This window comes from Cryptomeria japonica, chromosome 3 (genome assembly GCF_030272615.1).
Source record: "Cryptomeria japonica chromosome 3, Sugi_1.0, whole genome shotgun sequence".
Lineage (NCBI taxonomy): Eukaryota > Viridiplantae > Streptophyta > Pinopsida > Cupressales > Cupressaceae > Cryptomeria > Cryptomeria japonica.
Genome location: NC_081407.1, coordinates 994,438,831 through 994,459,753, shown reverse-complemented (window position 1 = coordinate 994,459,753; position 20,923 = coordinate 994,438,831). Strand labels below are relative to the sequence as shown.

At 36.8% G+C, this 20,923-nt stretch overlaps 1 protein-coding gene across 1 annotated transcript; it reads left to right on the top strand.

The window, feature by feature from the left end:
• The first annotated feature begins 6,752 nt into the window (after positions 1-6,752).
• Positions 6,753-17,163, top strand: LOC131045296 (polyadenylate-binding protein 8). Its single transcript, XM_057978860.2, has 9 exons — positions 6,753-7,280; positions 13,196-13,314; positions 13,431-14,090; positions 14,260-14,337; positions 14,467-14,556; positions 14,670-14,813; positions 14,913-15,083; positions 16,064-16,288; positions 16,400-17,163. Exons 1-9 carry the CDS (start codon positions 7,070-7,072, stop codon positions 16,640-16,642), a joined length of 1,941 nt encoding a protein of 646 aa, XP_057834843.1. The 5' UTR covers positions 6,753-7,069; the 3' UTR covers positions 16,643-17,163.
• Positions 17,164-20,923: the final 3,760 nt, after the last annotated feature.

Below are 20,923 nucleotides of genomic sequence, written 5' to 3'. Positions count from 1 at the left end.
AGGAAGTCTCTTCTAAGGCTTTGAAAGATTGGAGTTTCAAAACCAATGTCGAAAGTTGACAAAGTTTCTACAACCTTTTTGGATTCTGACAATAAATTCAAGTGAAAAGGAAGAGAAAAAAAGAAGGAGAAATAAACAAGGAAAAAGGAAAGAAAAGGCAAAGAAGGAGAAAATATTCATTTGTTGAAGCATAGAGGAAAATGTTGTTACAACCTCATTAGACTCTAATAATAGATTCACAACTAGAAGAAAACAAAGATGCAAGGAAAATTTAAAAAAAAGCACTTGCATGCCCTCCAGTGTTAGTAAGATCAATGGTTGATAAACATTGCAGGGTTGTGCCAAATTAAAACACTCCTAAAGCTACATCTCGTGCACTAGCACACAAAGAAGAGGTGAACCACATGCCAAACCCATGTAAGTTCTTCCAAGCCTAAGGGCTCAAGTTTACAGTGCAATGCATCATAACACCACATGGCAACTTCATGCCACTAAGTAAAAGTCTAGTGAGACCTTCCCTTTTTGTGCAATTGTGCCTACATCTTTCCATGTGGCAGGCTAGTGCAACTCACTAGGCACCCAAAGATCATGGCAAGCTATATGTTTCTCCATTTCTCCAAATCTTGAGTGGGCCCATTGCAAAGTGAAAGAAAAAGCTACCACATGTCAAGCCCATTGTGAAGTGAAAGAAAAAGCTCTTACCCTATTTTGGCATTGTCTTGGTCCTAATGGTGGTAGGACTGAGGTGCCCACGTCCTGGTCTGGAACATGGTGTCCGCGCCATTGTCCCACTTAATTTGAACCCAAATTGTAATAGGCTAGGGGCCATATCTCATCAATAAGTTTTGATCTCCATGGCTCTGCATGATCGTTGGAGGTCAGCCTAATAGGTAATTTACCTAGACACCCCTATATAAATACATTTTATAAACCTAATTTGATCTAAGCATTTTAATTATCCATATCCTAACATTTGTGCATCCGTGAAACATTCATTATCAAGCATTTTTAAAGATCTTTGAGGCTGCATATTCATCATTCAACCATTGTGGAGCAAAATCACACCAATCTTATGCAAGCATGTGTGTGTGATTAGGGTTTGATTTTTTCATGCCATTTCATAAAACATATATAATCAAATTCAAGGAGCAAAACATCATCACCAACAATTGTAGATCTGAGGTATATCTATTCATTACTTATTTTAGTATTTTCATTGTTCTATTCAAGGTGATTCCTAAACTGGGGTTTGACTTAGGCAAACCCGTATTCCCAACAATTTCCCCCTTCTTTCTGAGTGCAGGAAACAGGTACAGAGCTATGTTTGGGAGGATTGACAAGATTCATAGAGACGAATAAATTCACCTTTTGACGACAAGAAATTAAGAGGACCGGGCCGAATAGGAGCAACACCATCCAAATAAATCAAGTTGAACTTTTGGGAATAATTTTGAAACATCTTATTTTGTCCAAATCCAGGTTGGTGTCTTCGTATGATGACTGTAGCTCACTGTTTATGCTCGATCTCTTCAATAATAACCTATTTTAGCCTAATTTTAGCATTTTCACAATTCAAATTAGAAAGAGGGAATCAAACCCTAACTAGGTGAACCTAATCATAATTTCAGACTTTTTCCTAGAGCGATTAAGCCTAGATCTATTAGGTCCACCCCTCTTTCAATGTAATGGTTAATTAAGCAAAATTTGTTTCCTTCACAATCCATCCACTCTCATGCTATCTTACCGTTATAATGCCAATTTAATTACTCATATCCATACACTTTGCATCTAATTTAACTTAGTTTTTGCATATCCAACCATCACGGAGCACATTCAAGCACTCTTGGAAGCATAGATCGAGCACACATCCATTCAAAGGACCATCAAATCAAAGGGTTATTGGTTTGCATTTTAATTCATTTCTTTTTATTTAATCCAGTTTCCCTTCTTAAGTGTCCTTATCTTGAGTGTTTGATTGAACTGTGTTTTAATTATATTGTTATCTTAGTTTTTCAATTATTTTATTTGCATCCATCTACTTCGCCTTGCGCTTCTCCTTTCAATTTTTTATGCACTCATCTCCTATCCATAGCTATTTGTGCATAGGGTTTGTGTTGGTTCTTTGCATATAATGGCAATCTTGTCCTATATTTTCCTTTTGTGCCTCTTTGGGGTTGTTGTGTCGATTGTATATAGGTTTGCCTTGTGGACATGTTGTTGGTTGTACATATGCGTGTCGGTTGTTTCTTCGAGATCATATCATGTTCGTTGGTTCTTCAACAATCATCCCTAAGCATCTTTGTCACCATGATCATATCAGGTTTCCCTTTTGTCGATTAGTTTTATCAATCCCTCATCCAGTCATCAGTTTGCGCAAGATGTATCCTTCCTCTAATTAGGCAACATCAAATCCCCATCTGTCAATCCTACTTTTGGCAAAAGATATATGAGGCATTTGTGTTGGCTTTGATTCTTTTTTATTTTTGTTCATCTATTTGAGCGCCTTTGTCTTGTTTCCTCTTGGTCGCCATGATCCTTTATATTATGACGTGCTGGGAATAACAAAACTAAGGGTGTAATCTTGATGGTTTTTGTTTTTCTTGGCATGTGCATTTTTTATGTCTCTTGTTGCACCCTCATGATGTCTTACTTATCTCATGTTACACCGGGGCATATCTTTTGCTTGTGGTTTTTTTGGCATCATTTTCTACAGAGTTATCTATAACTCTGTGTGGTGCTAGACTAGCCTTTTGTGTTTGTTTATTGAGTCAGTCCATTCATTGACTATGAAAATCACCTTGGTTTCTTGTACCCCGGTGCATCACATACAATGCTAAATCAAAACAAGTGCTTGTTGCATGCTAATCCATTTTCAAGGGTGCTCGCACTCCATGATCATTTCATGCATATCATTCGTTGCATTTGCATTCACTCTTCTTTCCCATATGTTTTCGCTTTTTGGGTCATTGCTAACTTGTCCTCCATCCATCATCAGTTCAACCTGAGGCATTTTCTCACTCTCTATTCTTTGAGTCGTTGGTGTCTTATTATCTTCTCACTGATGCTATTTCAACACCATCACAAAAAGGGGCAAAATGTAGATACCTAAATTTTATTAATTTAATTTAGCTATCCTGAATGCTCTTAAATTAAATAATAACATATTATTTAATTAACTAGTGTTCTCTCCTTCTAGCTAATTAAATTTGTTAATTATGCTATAGTCCTCCTTTAATTAATTATTTGCCAAACATAAATCATTTAATTAATTAAATCCATCTCCTTCTTCTATTAAATAAATCAAATGCATAATTTGACTATTTAATTCATTTTATCTTTTTCTTCTAATATCCCTTATTGAATTAATTAATTCTATTTTCCCCCACGTCTCCTAACTTTAACCCTCCTCTAACCCTCATCTAACTCTTCCTAAAACCTTACCCATTGGCTAACCATAGGATCTAGTCAACCTTGTCCTCTTTCCCTCCCCATATGTGTGCACATTCCAAAAATATCTTAAATATCCTAATATTTGGAAAAATATCTTAATATTTGGAAAAATATCTTCATATTTGGAAATGAGTCCCCTTTTAATTAATTATTTGACAATCATAAATCGTTTATTTAATTAAATTCAACTCCTTCTTCCATTAAATAAATCAAATGCATAATTTGACTATTTAATTAATCTTTTGTCCCTTTCCTCCCTTTTTCCCACTATGGAATTAATTAATTAAATTAATTTTATTTTCTCACATGTCGCCTAATTTTAACCCTTTTCTAACCCTCGTCTAACCCTTCCTCTGAAACCTTACCCATTGGCTAACCATAGGTTTCAGTCAACCTTATCCTCTTTCCCTCCCCATGCATGTGTACATTCTCAAAATATCTTGAATTTCCTAAAATCCGGGGAAATATCTCAAATATCATAATATTTGGGAATATCTTCATTTTGGAATAGAACCATCCTATTTGAGTGTCTCTATCGCAAACATGCATGTGTCCTCAAGGACACTTGTCATTTTTTTCCATGACACTTGCCCTTCTCAAGGACACTTGTCATTTTCATCCATGAATTATCTTGATATTTCGAAATATCTTCATAATTGGAATGAAACCTTCTTATTTGGGTGTCTCTCTCCCAAATAGGCATGTGCCCTTGAGGGCACTTGTCATTCTTTTCCATGTCACTTTCCCTTCTCAAGGACACTTGTCATTTCCATCCATGACACTTGCCCTTCTCAAGGATAGGTGTCTCATTTTCACATCTCCTCTTCTCCTAGCCTAGCCTATTTGATCCCCTCATTTTCCTTCACAATCCATCCACTTTCATGCTATCATACCGTTATAATGCCAATTTAATTACTCTCATCCATACACTTAGCACATCCAATTTAGCTAAGTTTTTTACATATCCAACCATCATGGAGCACATTCAACATTCTTGGAAGCATAGATCGAGCACACATCCAATCAAAGGACCATCAAATCAAAGGATTAATGGTTTGCATTTTAATTGCTTTCTTTTTATTTTATCCAATTTCCCTTCTTAAGTGTCCTTATCTTGAGTGTTTGATTGATGTGTGTTTTTGTTAGATTGTTAACTTAGTATTTCAATCATTTTATTTGCACACATTTTCACTGACACAACCATCATGATTAAATGTCATTGCCTTAGAACTATGCTATTGGAACTAATGCCAAAATGGGTCAATTTTTGGAAACTATTTTTTATTCAACCTGATCATAGTGAGGTGATCATGACAATATATATTATTAGCATTGTTTATCATTGAGTTACACTCATAAGTGCTTAGCTTGGGTTTATTTGCATTCTCTTCCATATTTTGTTATCAATTAACATGTGCATTGCATACATGATGCTTGAGCATATAGGTATGCTAGCTTGTTAGATATTCACACGGCAAGTTAGGTTCCATCATGCATGTTGTCCACATAAGGCTAGATCCTTTGTGATGGGTCGGGCTTCTCCAATGGAATAGCACGAGGAAGCTAATGCTTTGTGGCAGGGTGGAAATCACCTCTCTTCTCTCTCTCTCTCTCTCTCTCTCTCTCTCTCTCTCTCTCTCTCTCTCTCTCTCTCTCTCTCTCTCTCTCTCTCTCTCTCTCTCTCTCTCTCTCTCTCTCTCCTACTTCAGGTCACAAATAAGCAAAATGGAAGTCTTGCATGCAAATGTTGAAGTACTTATTTATCTTGTGACTTGCCAGTTTAGAAGAGTAGATGCCACTTAATTACTGCTTATTATTCTCTTGCAGATTTTGAGTGTGAATTTGTATCCCTAAATAAACAAATTCAGTTTTGTAGTCATGCCAAAAAAGATTGTTAAGGTTTTATACTAATTGTAGTGATTATAAAATTATTTTTATATTCGTTCAAAAAAGAAGAAGTCAAATGTTTGATTCTTTTTAGATTAGCTTTACATTACCTTCATGTTATCCATAAATTGCCATTTTCTATTAGTGATCAATTGACACGTGTTACAAAATGAGTGTTAATTTAAAGTTAAGTGATTTTTGTTAACACACTTGCACATTAATAATCTATCCCTTCATGTCATTGTAGTTACATGTCTCTCAATATAATTATATACATTGTTTTTATCAAAGGTAAAACAAGTTTTGAAGGGGTTGTGAAACCCTTACAACAAAATGTTGCCTTAAAGAAAGAAATTATATACATTTTTTATTTTTATTGAGAGTTTAATTAATCATTTACTATTAATGATGTCTTATTAAGCATAACTAATCGATAAGCATAATTAAATGTAACTTAAAAATAAATAATATCTATAATAAAACATGTTATAATAAAAAACAATTTCTTGTTTCTTCATCCTTTAGTTTAGAACTATTGCAAGCTTTGATTTATTTAAGTGCTACATAGTGATGCTTTGTTATGGTAACCATCCAATTTCAAATCTTTGTACATGTAGGAGATCTCTTGCTCGATGTGTTCCTCACCACAAATGTGAAAGGCCATGTTATCCAAAGTCTCTTAAAACACCATCTTTTTGGGGTTCGATGGTGATGCAAGGACACATAAAGGTAGATGTTAACATGGATGGACTTTTCCGAACAACATGCTAAGGATATGTCCACTTTCTTGATAAGAAATGTATCCAAGAAGGGAGGTTGGTTATTACTTTTGAGTTCTTAAGTGAACTTGATGTAGTCAACATATTGTTTATGTGAGTGAAAATATTCCAACTGTTTATTGCCATGGGGACTAACATATGTTGGTATTGTCAACATAGTGGTTGCACCATTTCAATTTTAAGGGGAAGGAGTTGATGACCAAGTATTTGAAGTGCTCCATGAAAAGGTTAGCCATGATTCGAGATAATGACAATTCCATAGCAACCCCATAAGATTACTTGTATATCACACCATAAAAAGTGAGAATCATGGACCTTAGGCACCACTCCACTTAAAGATTGCATATTACATCTAGAGCTTTAAACTTATTGAAATTAAATTGAATTACCATGAAAAATATCCTAAACAATAGGCAAGACATTACAAAAAGAACCACCTTAACCTAAATTGGGAAAAGAGAGAGGCGAGGGGAGGGGAGGCGAGGAAAAGTTTTCTTCGATATTCTAAAGCAATTCTAGAGCCAGTGATGTGAAAGAAAGCAAATAGGGGTATTTGCACCCCCGAAGGCAAATGCCAATTTAATAATAATAATACCTAGGACGGATATAAAGTGCATAAACCCAAGAAAGTGGGGCGTTGCCCTAAATTTACCCTGCACAGTAACATAACATAAAGTTTTTATATTTTTAGCATGGCAGAGTCCCAAGTCCTCTGCTGGTTTTGACTGCATATGGGCATTGGGAAAGGGCCTTGCATCTGCATGGTGGCGTTCTATATTTAGCACGTCAGACATTAGGGTTAAGATAACGTTTCAAAACACTAAATTTGGACGCTAGATTTCAGGGGTAACCCCCAAAAAACCAAAAAAAAACAAAACAGAAACAGAAGCATCGAACTCAAGACTTTTGTGGAAGCCTCGCTTGTCTGGGTTGAGCTTGACTGTTGTGGATCGATGGCACAGATTGGAGCTCCTGTTCAGCAGCAGGTCGGGGCAGCCAATGCTTCTTTATACGTGGGAGATCTCGATCTTGCCGTCACCGAAGGACAGCTCTTTGATATTTTTAATCAGATTGCGCCTGTCGTGTCCATTAGGGTTTGCAGAGATCAGATCACACGTCTATCCCTTGGCTATGCCTATGTCAACTACAACCATGCCCAAGACGGTATGTTTTCTCAAAGTTACCCGATCATTCGTCCATTACGCAGCATTTCATTTTTCTATGTTGGAAATAGCAACTAGAATGTTTTCTTTGGTTGTGATGTTGATTTGTTAAACTTGTTAGCCTTTATCGTGTCTTCTGGGGTTTGAACCCAAGTCTTTCCTTTGAAAGTCCATCTATTTGAATCATTTGAGCTCTCACCGTTCGACCTAGGATTCCCCTGGTAACGTAGCTATATATGTCTCCATGGAGTGGTTTCTCGTCCTTCAATGCTGCTCCGCACTTGTATTCAGCCTTTTCGGTTTGGGTTAAGTGTACGCCAATGGAGTAATTTACCTAATTTTAATAGTTTATCATGCCTCCCTTCAGGATTTTACCTTGGAGGTTTGCACTGTTTAGTTCTCCAGCTCATCCCATTTCAGATGTTTTGTTGTGGTTGTAGTGCAGTGGATTAAGTGTATTATTTTTTATTCTAACGTTACAAAAATTCTGCTAGTTGTGCTGGAGATCTGCAAACATCATTCCAGTGATTTACAGCTTGTTTAGGTTCATTTACAGTCTGTTTTAGTTGTCTTCGTCCTTTCCATAATGTTTTGATTGTGGTTTTAGTCGAATAGTTTTAGTATTTATTATTATATTTTTTTAACGATATATTCTGCTAGTTCTGTTAGAGATCTGCAAAATGTCATACTGTTGATTTACAATTGTTGAAGAAAATTTGTTTAATTTTATTTAGGGTTGGTCTTAGTTGTGTTTATCCTACCTGCTATACTCATAGTTGTTGGTTGCTGTTTTACCTAGTTCCAACACTGTTACATTGGACTTTACTTAACCCAACAAAATTGGATATGGTGCGTGTCACAGAGTTCCCCAAGTTTGTAACAATAAAATTTGAAAATCGGCAATACCTCGGGCTAGCCTCTTTCAGTTTTTCATTAACATAAGTGACTGTTCTATCATCTTGATTCAACATAGTATCAATTGTAGTTTTGTTGGCATCACAATGTATCTGGAAATTTTTTCCAGATTTAAAGTAGTAATTGTCAATATAACGTCCCTAGTCACCTTCCTCTTCCTGATTTCAAAACTCTTGGTAGCAGCAACTATATAATTGAATCTGCCCCTTATTATGCATTCAGTTGAGAGTACACAAAGCCCATTGAAGTTCTTGATGAACTTTTTGTAGAAGCCTGACAACTCATGGAAACTTCTAATATTTGTTGCATGCTTTAGATTTGCTCATTCAGTTATTGCGTTGACTTATCTATCTTCATCTTTAGTCTGTCTTGAGATATAATAAATCCTAAGTATGCAAATTCCTTCATTTGGACATGCATTTCTTTAGGCTTATGTGCAGTTTCTCGCTCTTGAGCTTTGTGAATGCTTGTTGCAGGTGCACAATAGGCTCTTCCTTTGTATTGTTGAACATCAAAATATGATTAAGTATATGATCACAAACTTGTCAAAAAGATATTTTTAAATCTTGTTTATTATTTAAGGATCTTCCTTCGTATTGTGACTGCCTATGTTAGGTGCGCAAGAGGCTCTTCCTCTTGTTGAATGACAACTGTCAAGACATTATTTAAGCATATGACCACAAACTTGCCAAAGAAGGGTTTTAAAATATCATTCACTAACCTAATAAATGTGCTTGGTGCATTTGTCAGCTTAAATGGCATTAGTCTATCCATTTATACAAGCTGCCTTTAGTTTTGAATGCAGTCTTCCATTCATCACTTTCTTGGATACATATTTGATGATATCCAGTCTTCAGATTAATATTTGAAAAGAAGTGTGCTTTGTAAAATATCTTTGAGATCATCTATTTGTGGTTACAAAAACCTATACGTGATGATCTTGTTTCTTGTGCAATAGTTTATACACATCCTCCCCATCCTTCTTTGGTGCAAGTATTGTGAGTGCTTCGTGAAGACATCCTTTCCCTGAATTAGGCCTTGTTCCAACAATTCTTTTACCTATTTGTTCAATTCTGCACTCATGTTATGATTCATTGTGGTGCCTTGTTCAACAAATTGGAACCCATGAGAAAATTCATGTATTGTCATATGTTGTGCACTGAGAACAACCCTTGTGGCATTTTATTGCTGATCACATTTGTAAATTCTCCAAGCAACGTGATAATCTCTTTACCCTCCAAGCACAACTCCTCTGCCTTTTATGTGGGCTTAACTATTAGTGCATGGTAGTATTGCAAGTTCTTCCCATCCTTGAGAAATTCTTTTGCTGATAATATTGCCTTGCCCTTTTTGCATTCTTCTTCAGCATTTATGGGCAGTAATTCAAATGTTTTACCATCCTTTGCGATGGTGAAACTGTTCTTCAGCCCATTATGGATTATGCTCGTGTCATAATGCCATCGTTTGCAGTTGCACAATAACGCGAGACTCATCTATTGGAATCACATCACACCATACTTCATCTGTGCATCCTCCAATGCAATCAAATTGACATTGCTTTCTTACGATGAGCTATTGCCCCTTCTGCAACCAAAAGACTGGTGAGGTTTACAAAAGTTTTAAATCCCTACTTTTGTTAAATCCCAACTTCTGTGCCGTGTCCATGGATACTAAGTTATTAGTGCTGCCACCATCAATGATCAACCTCCACCACTAACCTCTCTCATCTTGCACTTTCTTCAGAAAATGCTTTTCTTAATCTTGAGTTGTTTTTTCCTTTGTGAGTTTGATCAGAACCTTGCACATCATTAGATTTTCCCTAGCCTCCAGGATAGCACTTTCTGCTTCACTCTTGTCTTCTCATGTGCCATGCACTCTTTTTTGGATGATCTTGATTATGCATGGCTTTTGTGCTCTTAAATGCTGGATGACCTGCTTGCTCACACTTGAAGCAAGTTCAGCGGAAGCCTTGCCTTCCGTTTCTTTAACTTCCGTTGGAGGTCTGCTCTCTAACCGATATTTGCATGATACTTTGTAGATTCTTTTTTCACATAGGTTTTTCTTTTACCACCTTCCTTGCTTTTTCCACTTTTGCCATTGCCTTGAATGCTTTGTTGTCTATGGGATGACTCCACTTGGAGCATGTGCTGATAGGCTTCCCCTATGGAATGAATGTGCATCATGCAAAATCTCGTCTTGAATGGAAATGTGTAAGCCATTAACATACTTGGAGGCTTTTTCTTCATTTTCTACATCAAGAACACAAATGCTTAGTTTGAAGAATTCTCTCATGTATTCCTTCACAGTTGTCTCCCTTTGGCACAATTTTAGAGCTTTATGAAAAAGTCTAATGTATAGTTGTTTGGCATGAATTTCTACTTGAGCTCAGTAACCATGTGATCCCATTGCAAGATGTTTTACTTGTTCTTCTGGCTATAATCTTTTTGAACAATGTCCTACCACAAGGCAGCATGCCCTTTCAACTTCGCTTTCTTGGGTTTCTTGATTATTACACAAAGGAGGTTTCCTTATCAATGAATCCAATGAAAAACTTGCTGAGGATTCATCACCTAAACCCCATGACTATTTGGAGGTAATGACATTATGAGAGTTAATCATGTAAATTTCCAGACTGAGGATCCCTGTGGGAGATCTTAGCTTATTCTGAGCCAGGAAAGAACCCCATGAGGTAGGGGAATAGTCTTCCAAGAAATACCAGCTGGGATTTCTAAGGCACAAGAAGGCTTCTCTTTTTAAAAAAAAAATATTCTAATTTTTAGGCTTCCAAGGATGACTTGGATGGAAACCAGCAGAGTGCCTCTCTTTGTGCAAAGAGTGACAATAACTCTTCTAACTAGCGCTGGCTATATGGCCAATCTTATGAAAGCCATGCTCACTCATATTTGACTTCTCGAACAAGGATTGAGAAGAGAGAAAAAAACACCTTTTTTTAGGAGGAGAAAGTCCAAATCCCACAAGGATTGAGAAGAGAGAAAAAACACCTTTTATTAGGAGGAGAAAGTCCAAATCCCACAAGATCTTGATCCAGGCATAAACCATTTGTGGTTTTCTGATGATCTTGAATCCACTTCATGCACTTTCCCCAAGTTCAGACCAATTTTCTCTAGACTTCTTTTTTTCCAGAATTCCAGAGTGAGTCTTAATCAGTACAACCAAACGAAGATCTGTGAGAGGATTAGAGAACAAAGCACAAATGAAATGTTGTTTACATGGCTAGATCTTGATTTCCCAATCCCAAAACAATTGAGAAGGGCGCTTGAGTGCCTCTTGTCGAGACTAGTCACCTAGTGAGATGGGAACTGAAGCACAAAGAGGCTTTTGGGGAGGCTGGGGAATAAAACACCACCTCATTTCTCCACTGCTCCTTAAAGCAGGATCTAATCTCTTCAACAAAGAGATTCTCCTCAGTAGAGAGCCATCAGTCCTTGCACAAGTGTATAATCACCATAGTAAGAAGAGATTTAAACTCTAAATTCGCCTCGAAGTTAGAAAGATCCTCCATTGGAGCATTGTCTGCCACAAAAGCCATCCATGGCAATCTAAAAGAGCCATCATGACCCTTTTCCCAAAGCCTTCCATTCCCAAGATCAAAACCGTTCATCATTAACGAATTTAAATTTTTCTTGCCTAAAACCCTTCAAACTTGGGAGGTCAAGTTCTATGCTTGAGGATCAAAATCCTGCTGGACAGTGGAAGCCTGCTTCTGAAGGATTCTTAGTTCTTACCTTTGCACGATGCCTGTTATGAACTGCTGCCATCTCTCCAGTTATGATGGACATTCCAACAGACACCTGCAGTGTGCATCATTCTTTCCTTGACAAAAACTGGCTTGCACCATATTGTTTAAGTTTTTAACTGTTAAGTTTATATTATTACATATGATATGTTGCCATTTTGTTTATTTATTTTTCATTTTGAAGATAAAAATAACAAAATATGCCAGATTTCTATGCTTTGAACTCAATTACAGTTTTTTCCCAATTTTTATGTATTGATGAATTTATTCAAATCTTCTTGGTAGAACTCAACACAAACATAAACCTTGTGACTTAGGTATTGTGCTCAATTTAACACTTTATTGTGCCTTCTTAGGGATTTAAAAGTAGAGCTGCACTTTTTAAGGTCTGGTATTTTAAGCATCCGAGCACATCTCATTTGTCATGTTCTGGTTGTGGTTTGAGAAGGTTTACTTTCATTTTTATTTATTTTTTAAATAAAGAAAATTCCGACTTTTCTGCCATGGGATCTGTGAACATGCAAGATTCAAGTTTTGCTAACAACATATGTGGCTACATGGACATTAAGACTTTTGATCGCTAAAAATGATTTGAATTGTTATAGTAGTCAATCAATATGTGCATGCTTTAACCAGGGGAAATTTGGTTATAGTTTTTTATCATTTAGAAATGGAAACTGCCTCAACCTCCAACAAAGGGTTTTATAGGCATGGGCCCATCATTGAAATTCTGAATCTGTGTTCAACATTCATAACATATTTGTAGAATTTGTTACTTTTTAGCTTTTACTTTATGGCATAGATGGCAAGGCCAGGGGTATCCAATGTATTAAATTGCCTATGGTTGCAACATGGTTTCCTCCATTGAGGTACATTGCATCATAGGAGTGGATGTGGGAATTTACCCAATTTAAATACATAACATGTCTCTTGAGGGTTCGAATTGGCATCTTTGCTACAAATGGCATGGTTTTACAGCTTGAGCACATACCACTAGACAATTTTGCAGATCCTTAGCCAAAGGTTATTTATTTATCTGTTAGTAAATGCTTATTATTGTGATTGACAACACAGTTTCCATGGCATGTTTTATCTCTTGTTTTTGCATATTGTTCATTTCCAATAAATGTTAACCAAGTTGCTGCCCTTGATGACACATTAATGCATTGGCATCTGCAATACAATGTTGAATTATGATATGTTTAAAATTTTAATAAAATGTGGATTTTTTTTTGCATTTGCAGCTGGCCGTGCTTTAGAGATTTTGAATTACACTAGTGTTAATGGTAAGCCAATGAGAATAATGTTTTCCCATCGTGATCCAAGCATTCGTAAGAGTAGCTCTGCAAACATCTTCATCAAGGTGAATATATTACATTAAAATTTTAACCTCGTCTGGAGATTTATGTTTATTTTTCTTGCTACCACATGATGGTTGAAGATTTGTGTGATAACCTTCATGTTGTTATTTGTTTGCAGAATCTTGACAAGGCTATAGATAATAGAGGATTGTATGATACATTCTCTACTTTTGGGACTATTCTTTCTTGCAAAGTGGCTACAGATAACAATGCCCAGTCCAAAGGTTATGGTTTTGTACAGTACGACCAAGAAGAGGCAGCACAGAGTGCCATTGAAAAATTGAATGGCATGTTGCTTAATGGCAAGCAGGTCTATGTTGGTCTGTTTGTGCGACGACAAGAAAGAGAGCGTTCAATGGGTACTTCCAAGTTTAGCAATGTTTTTGTGAAAAACTTATCTGAGACAACTACGGATGAAGACTTGCAAAATGTTTTTAGTAATTTTGGCACCATCACCAGTGCAGTTGTTATGAGGGATGTGGATGGAAAATCCAAAGGCTTTGGATTTGTTAATTTTGAAAATGCAGATGATGCAGCTAATGCAGTTGACAATTTAAATGGAAAAACTTTTAATGATGATAGGGAATGGTATGTTGGAAGGGCACAGAAAAAGGCTGAAAGGGAGGCGGAATTGAAAACCAAGTTTGAACAAGAAAGGAAGGCAAAAATGGAAAAATTTCAGGGTGCTAATCTGTATTTGAAGAATTTGGATGATTCAATAGATGATGAAAAGCTAAGAGAACTGTTTTCAGAATTTGGCACCATAACATCTTGCAAGGTATGCCTTCTAATGTCTATGACGATGTTGAAGTTATGCTCATTGTATCATTTACTTGTGAATTACATTGTCGTTGAATTGAAATTCAGCTTCTAAAGCTTCTCATGGCAAAACATTCTACTTATTTGTGTATTCAATTCTTTCTAAACATCATGCCATTTTTCTCTAGGTTATGAGGGACCCTCAAGGTCAGAGCAGGGGATCTGGGTTTGTGGCTTTTTCTTCTCCAGAAGAAGCCATGCGTGCTGTAAGATGTTTTTTATTATCATGCAGATGTTTTGTTTGAATTCATGGTATCTAGCCAGGCCTTTCTGTCTGCTATCTACTATGTAGCATGGCATGGTTTTTGATGAAATGTATGTGTCATGAATTACAGGTTGCTGAGATGAGTGGAAAAATGGCTGGAAGAAAACCCCTTTATGTTGCCTTGGCTCAACGAAAACTAGAGAGGAGGGCAAGACTGCAGGTATGTAGGGTAATTGTGGTAAAAAGCTGAAGATCTATGTATTGACTTGCTAGATGCACAGAAGATGTAAGTGCCAGCAAACTTTGTAAATACTTGATCTTTTCTCATGCCAGGCTCAGTTTGCTCAGATGAGAGCTCCAATGGGAGTTACTCCCGCAATACCAACCAGTTTATCACCATATCATCCTGGTGCTCCAAGGCTTGCCCCACAGCAACTGTTCTATGGTCAGGGTCCTCATGGCCTGATTCCTCCACAGGTCAGCAAGTGGGCTGTGTCTAACTATGAGTACATAAAATTTTGAAGTGCAGGGAGCTCCTTTGGTTAGAAATTCTCTGATTCTTGTAATTCCTTACAGCCTGCAGGTTTTGGTTATCAACAGCAGTTGCTACCTGGCATTCGTCCTGGAATGGCACAGATGCAAAATTTTATGCTTCCTTTTCAATTGCAGAGGCAGACCCAACAAGGACAAAGAATGGGCGGAAGAAGAGGTGGTGCACAGCAAATTCAGCAACAACAGCAGCAACAGGTACTTAGTGATGAATTTTTTTTTCCAGATTTGATAAAGTAGTAATCAATCATGTTGCTTTGTTTTTTAATCACATGGGGAATGCATCATGGACAACTTAGAATACTCTTGAGACTTAGAAGCCTTACCTGAGAGGCAAAATTTCATCAAAATTCACTGAGGCTTGCATGCACCATGTACTGGTGTAGCCTGGACTATTGCAAATTCATCATGTGAAGCATGGCCAATAGATCTTTTGAGCCCATCATCAGCATGGAAATCGCTTTGCCATACTACTAGACCATTGCCTGGCTGGCTTGGTGATTGATATTCTTATGTGATGATTTATTGGGATTCATCTGCATATATGTGAGTCAATATTTATTGACCCAAATTACATGAATATTGGTTCACAAGAACCCTGCTTGTGGGATTTAACTGCATAATTTGAGATCTATTTCTAGACTATTTGTTGTTGCAGATTTTATAGAGCCTAGTACTTTGTTTTGTGAATGGTTTCAGCTAATTTTGGAGAAGCTGGTGCACTCTGAGAATATTATTGCATTGCATTATTTAGTGTTGTATAAATATTCTAGTGTATTATTAGTGTTATATCTAAGTTTTTTAGCAATGGTTATCGGTGGCTTAACCACAAAAATGAGACACAAGAAAACATTCTTGTATTGATAGGTACATAGATTTGTACGGAATATAATGAGTTCAGTGTGTGCATTTCTTGGCTCATCTATGTATAACTGGTGGCTTTTAATCTATTAGTGGAGTGTTATTTCGATGGCTAGTGCTAGAGTATCTCATTAAGGTAATGACACTGAAGGCTAGAACTACAAATTAAGACATAAGAAAACTTCTCCTATTGAGAATCACAGAAGGATCATGAACATTTCTGGCTCTTTTATCATTGCTCGTAACTGCATTATTTGTGACATTCTCTTTTTTGTATATTCAATGTTTGTTTCTGATCCTGACATGTCTTCCAACAGCTGCTTCAGAGAACTGCAAATCATGGCCTCCGTTATATGCACAACACACGGAATGGACCAGATCCTTCCTTGATGCCCCAGAGTCTGATGGGTGGAATGGTGCCAATGCCACTTGATGTTTCTGGCATTGCAGTGGGTAATGCAGAGGCTGCTAGACCACAACCTTTGCCAATTACAGCACTTGCTTCTGCTTTAGCTTCTGCAAATCCAGAGCAACAGAGAGCGGTATGATTAAGAACTCAATTAGATCGCTTTCAGATTAGGGAAATCAAATCTCAGAATTGGTATATCTCTTACAGTCTTTCTAAGTGTAGAAGTTTGTTGTTTGCCTGCCAGATGCTTGGAGAACAGCTATTTCCTCTAGTGGATCAGCTGGAACATGATCATGCTGGTAAAGTTACGGGCATGCTCTTGGAGATGGATCAAACAGAAGTACTACATCTTATTGAATCTCCTGATGCGTTAAAAGCAAAAGTTCAAGAGGCAATGGATGTACTTCGTTTGGCTCAAGTTACAGCTGTTGCAAATCAGGCTGATCAACTTGGTTCACTCTCATTGAATGAGCCTCTTGTTTCATGAGGCCAATATTTTCTCTTGGGGAGAATACGGATTTTCTTGATGAAACTAGCGAGCTTTACTTGAGCCAGAGTTGTTTTGATTGCGGTCTTCTATTGTGGTAGTTTTGCACATTCTAATGTTTTGTTGCAGTCCTTCTAACTAGCCCATTTTTTTAGTAGGGCTGGAGCATTATTAGCTATTTTTTTTTAATATACGCAGGCCGTTGCTGATTCAGCTTGCAAGTTGTCTCACTGCTGCTAATTGCCAAGTTTGTTGGCATGTGGTGGCAAAGCCAAATTTTAGGGCTTGAGACTGGAGTGTATGACCATAGTACGAAATACTCAATTTCTTTCATTTATGCCCCCAAGATTTAGGTGACTTTATGTCTGGAAGCGTATTAAATTCTGATTTACATTTATTTCATATTACTTGAAAATACTTGACGCAGTTAGGTGCTGCTCTATCTAAATTATTGGGTTTGCCACTATCTAAATTATTGAGTTTGTTTGACATACAAATTGCAATGACATATTTCATTTTCAGTTGGTTGCCATGATAAATAGAGAAAAGGAATTTGACTGCAATTATGCTTTAGTTAGATTTTATTGGTGGTTGTTTACAGGAAAGTGGAAAATGGTTAGGTGATAAATAATCATCATATTTTCTTGTTTGTTTGCTATGGTTAAGAGTCTTGAATGTGGTTCATAAGCTCATGCAACTATTGTTATCCGTTAGCTCTTTTGTGTTGCCTTTATTTGATCTTTCGAAGAAGGAATTATAGGCCCAATATGGTAAAATGAGTTCATAAGGTTGTAGAGGCTTTCAAAATTTTGCATTGCTGGCAGATTTTTTTTTTTAACTTGCTCTGTTGTGAGCACTTATAGGTATTAGCATTGATAATTTGGAACATGCAATTGATCATAGGACAAGACAAGTACGATGCAGTTTGTGTTTGACACTAAGAAAATCCATATCATTTTGCTGTAGCCAAAAGTATGTTAAAATTAATAGTTATTTCTCTGGTGTACATAACTTCTGAAAATGCACTGAAAGATATCACATTATTGACAACACTTTAGGGTGTTTTTGTTGCTGATTCTGCGACTGTTATGCAGTGTGATATGTCCATACTTGTTTAACGAATGTCTTGCACCAGCTATCTAAGTATGGTCAAATCTTAGATATGTTGCATTACTTGAAATTTGAATGCAAGAATTGCAATGAATTTGAACTGAATGCTATTTTATCTCAAAAAGACAACTGAATGCCGTGTTTGTAATATGCACGTGAATTATATAATATCTAGACAAGGTAACTGATTGTCGATTTGTAATGGATTCAAGTTATATAAGATATAGAGAAAAGATTTTAAATGCTATTTTTGTAAAGGATTTTGTAGAAATCGTAACTACTTGATTCATCTGTCAGGATTTAATTGCCTACAATATCTGCACCGATAATAAGAGTGACGAGATAAGCTTCAGGGTCAAGGGTAATGAAACAATTATTTCAATGTAAGTACAGTAGCTTTTTATATTCTAGAATGGCTTTTCCAATTGAGACTAATGATTAGGAGCGATAAATACACCAAATTTCAACAATAACAATTTTGAAGAATGAATAAAAATTTACCATCTGAAGATTTTAAAGTTATTTTAAATGGGTTGCGTGCTTTTTTAATTATGTATGTTCTTGTAATTTGTTTCATTTCTTGTTAGTGAACAAAAACTCAATTCTTTTTATTTATGCTTAGAAAAAATGTAGTTTCACGTAGTGGCTAATGTTTTTGATTAAATGCAAGACAGGTTTTGAAGGGACCTTGAAACCTTAAATGAAATGATCAATAGTAAACCACCTATCTGCAGTGAAACAATCACCCCATGATTTGAATGGGTCTTGACACCTTATATACAACAAGACAAAAATCAATTTGCAGTAAAACAAAACAATTGGACCTCAAGTACACAGACCACAAAAACTACAATGGGTACCTTGGGATGGGGGTATGAAACTGGTTTAGCAGTATTGTCTTTCTTCTTTGGATGGTTGTTCAAAAACCACTTTGATCCAAATCAACAAATTGGGGAGAAGGGATGTTGTCCTACCCCACCACCACCTCCAAGGGAACTGCATGTGAAGTAGACAAAGGAAAATCCAAGGGAGAAGAAAGCTTCATCAACTTAGCAACGCATCACAAGATCTCTTGAAGTCCTCCGACAAGGTCACATGTTCATGAGATCAACAAAAGTTGTATCAACCCGAGGGGAAGACACCAAAGAATCAACAACATTTGACAAGAGAAGAATATTCCTTAACCCCCAATGGTGGTGATTTGATAGGGTGGATGGCCAAATGGTTAGGAAGGGCTACACGACACTAAGTAGAAGATTTCATATTTCTGTGAAGAGGGATGAAGACATTTAGAAGCCAAGTGACTAGTGGGCCACTGGCATCAAAAGGTTCTCATAGTCGAGTGGTTGAAGCCACTTCATGTCTTCCACCATTAAAATTACCTCTTCATGAAGAAGTTTGGATATGTCTTAAGTCCACTAATATCCGAGCATAGGTTGAGTGGCCAATGCTTAATGAAGTATAATTCACCTTCAAAAAGTGCCAACATCTTCAAAGCAAGAGTACTCTCAAAATTGAAGAGGGAGGTAAGGCAGTTGAACCCAAGTAGACACAACATTGAGCGGTTCAATCCATGGGTCAAAAGAGGGAAACAACACTTTGAGAGGGAGGGAGTGGTCTTCCCAAAACTATAATTGACCCTCCAGCACAATATCCAAGTTGTCAACATAGATGGAACCCACTAAAAAGAAACCCCTAGCATAGGGGTAAAAATCAGTAGGCTCCATTGTAAGACCAAACCCATTGAGTCTACAAATTTCATTTTCAACCACTACCTTACCACAAACCACAACTAGAGAAACAAGTGAACATTGTAGTAGACAAACCTTAGCAAATAGAGAAGGGGGCACAACTGAACCCATCGCATCAACAAAGGAGGGAACACTGTTCGCCCCCGCATGGGGGCAACCAACGACGAGCAACAAACGAAGAACCAATGGCGAGCTATTTACCACTAGTGAGTGGCAACCCTGGGGTGAGTGGCAAACCATCACAACATGGTAGATCATTGACGAGTGACTCTTAACGCAGGAGGGTTTCAACAAAGGGCTAGAGCGACATCTTTCAAGTTGGGGGTGTAGTGGCTATTGTTACTCAATAAGACTTGCTGTTTGGGTGGGATTAATAATTAGACTTTACAAGACAAGTATTGATTTCCAATAAGCAACTGAGAGGCGGGGATGAGACCTTTTGTTTTCTAACAACAATTTGTAAGGGTGAATAACAATCTACAATCTTAATGGCTATTATGTTTTTGTTTGTGGTTGTTAGTGTGCTTTTTATTATTTGTCAGTATACTGTTTTTATTTATTCCTAGAGAATGTAGTCAATTCTTAATATTTAAAAATTGTAGATTTTCTTTGTTTGGCAATTGTTATTTCTTAGGAAACTTGCCTTTCTAAAATGTTCTCAACTTTTATCTTAATGTCTTTTGCAGTTTCTCTTTAATTTGACAATAACTTTAGTCAATATGTTTTCTCTTCCATTTAGATCACGAAGTTTGGTTGTACTATGGGAAGGACTTTCTTCCATTACTTGAGTTTAGACTATAATGAGAGGTTTATTGATGTAGGAGCATCCAAATTCATTGGGTGTTCATGTGTTACCAAAATCAATAGTAGGTTATATTTTGAATAAATAATTAGATTTCTTTTGTTTTGGCTAGAAGGTTGTTTATCAAACAATTGCATGTAAGGTTGCTATAGCATGAATTAGGCTTCTATGAGGGTGACATGGGTTGACAATTCATCTTTGAGTTTCTATAGGCATTATTTGGGTATATTGGAGGCAATTTCATTATGTGCTACAAGAGCTTGGAGATTCCTACTAGTGTATTGGAAGTTGATAAGTATGATGGGAGTTGAAGTCTAGCTATACTATGGAAAGGACTTTCTTCCATTACTTGAGACTAGACTATGACGAGAGGTTTATTGATGTAGGAGCATTCAAATTCGTTGGGTGTTCCTATGTTACCAAAAATAATAGTAGGTTATGTTTTGAATAAATAATTAGATTTCTTTTGTTTTGGCTAGAAGGTTTTTTATCAAACAATTGCATGCAAGATTGCTATAGGCATGTAGTAGGCTTCTACGAGGGTGACATGGGTTAACAATTCATCTATGAGCTGGCTTTAGGCATTAGTTAGATATATTAGAGGCAATTCCATTATGT

Excerpts from the sequence above, each read along its gene's own strand:
- LOC131045296 (XM_057978860.2), top strand. The coding sequence starts at position 7,070 with ATGGCACAGATTGGAGCTCCTGTTCAGCAGCAGGTCGGGGCAGCCAAT. Across the intron at positions 14,557-14,669 it reads AGAGGAGGGCAAGACTGCAG|GCTCAGTTTGCTCAGATGAG; the intron begins GTATGTAGGGTA and ends TTCTCATGCCAG. Across the intron at positions 16,289-16,399 it reads ATCCAGAGCAACAGAGAGCG|ATGCTTGGAGAACAGCTATT; the intron begins GTATGATTAAGA and ends TTTGCCTGCCAG.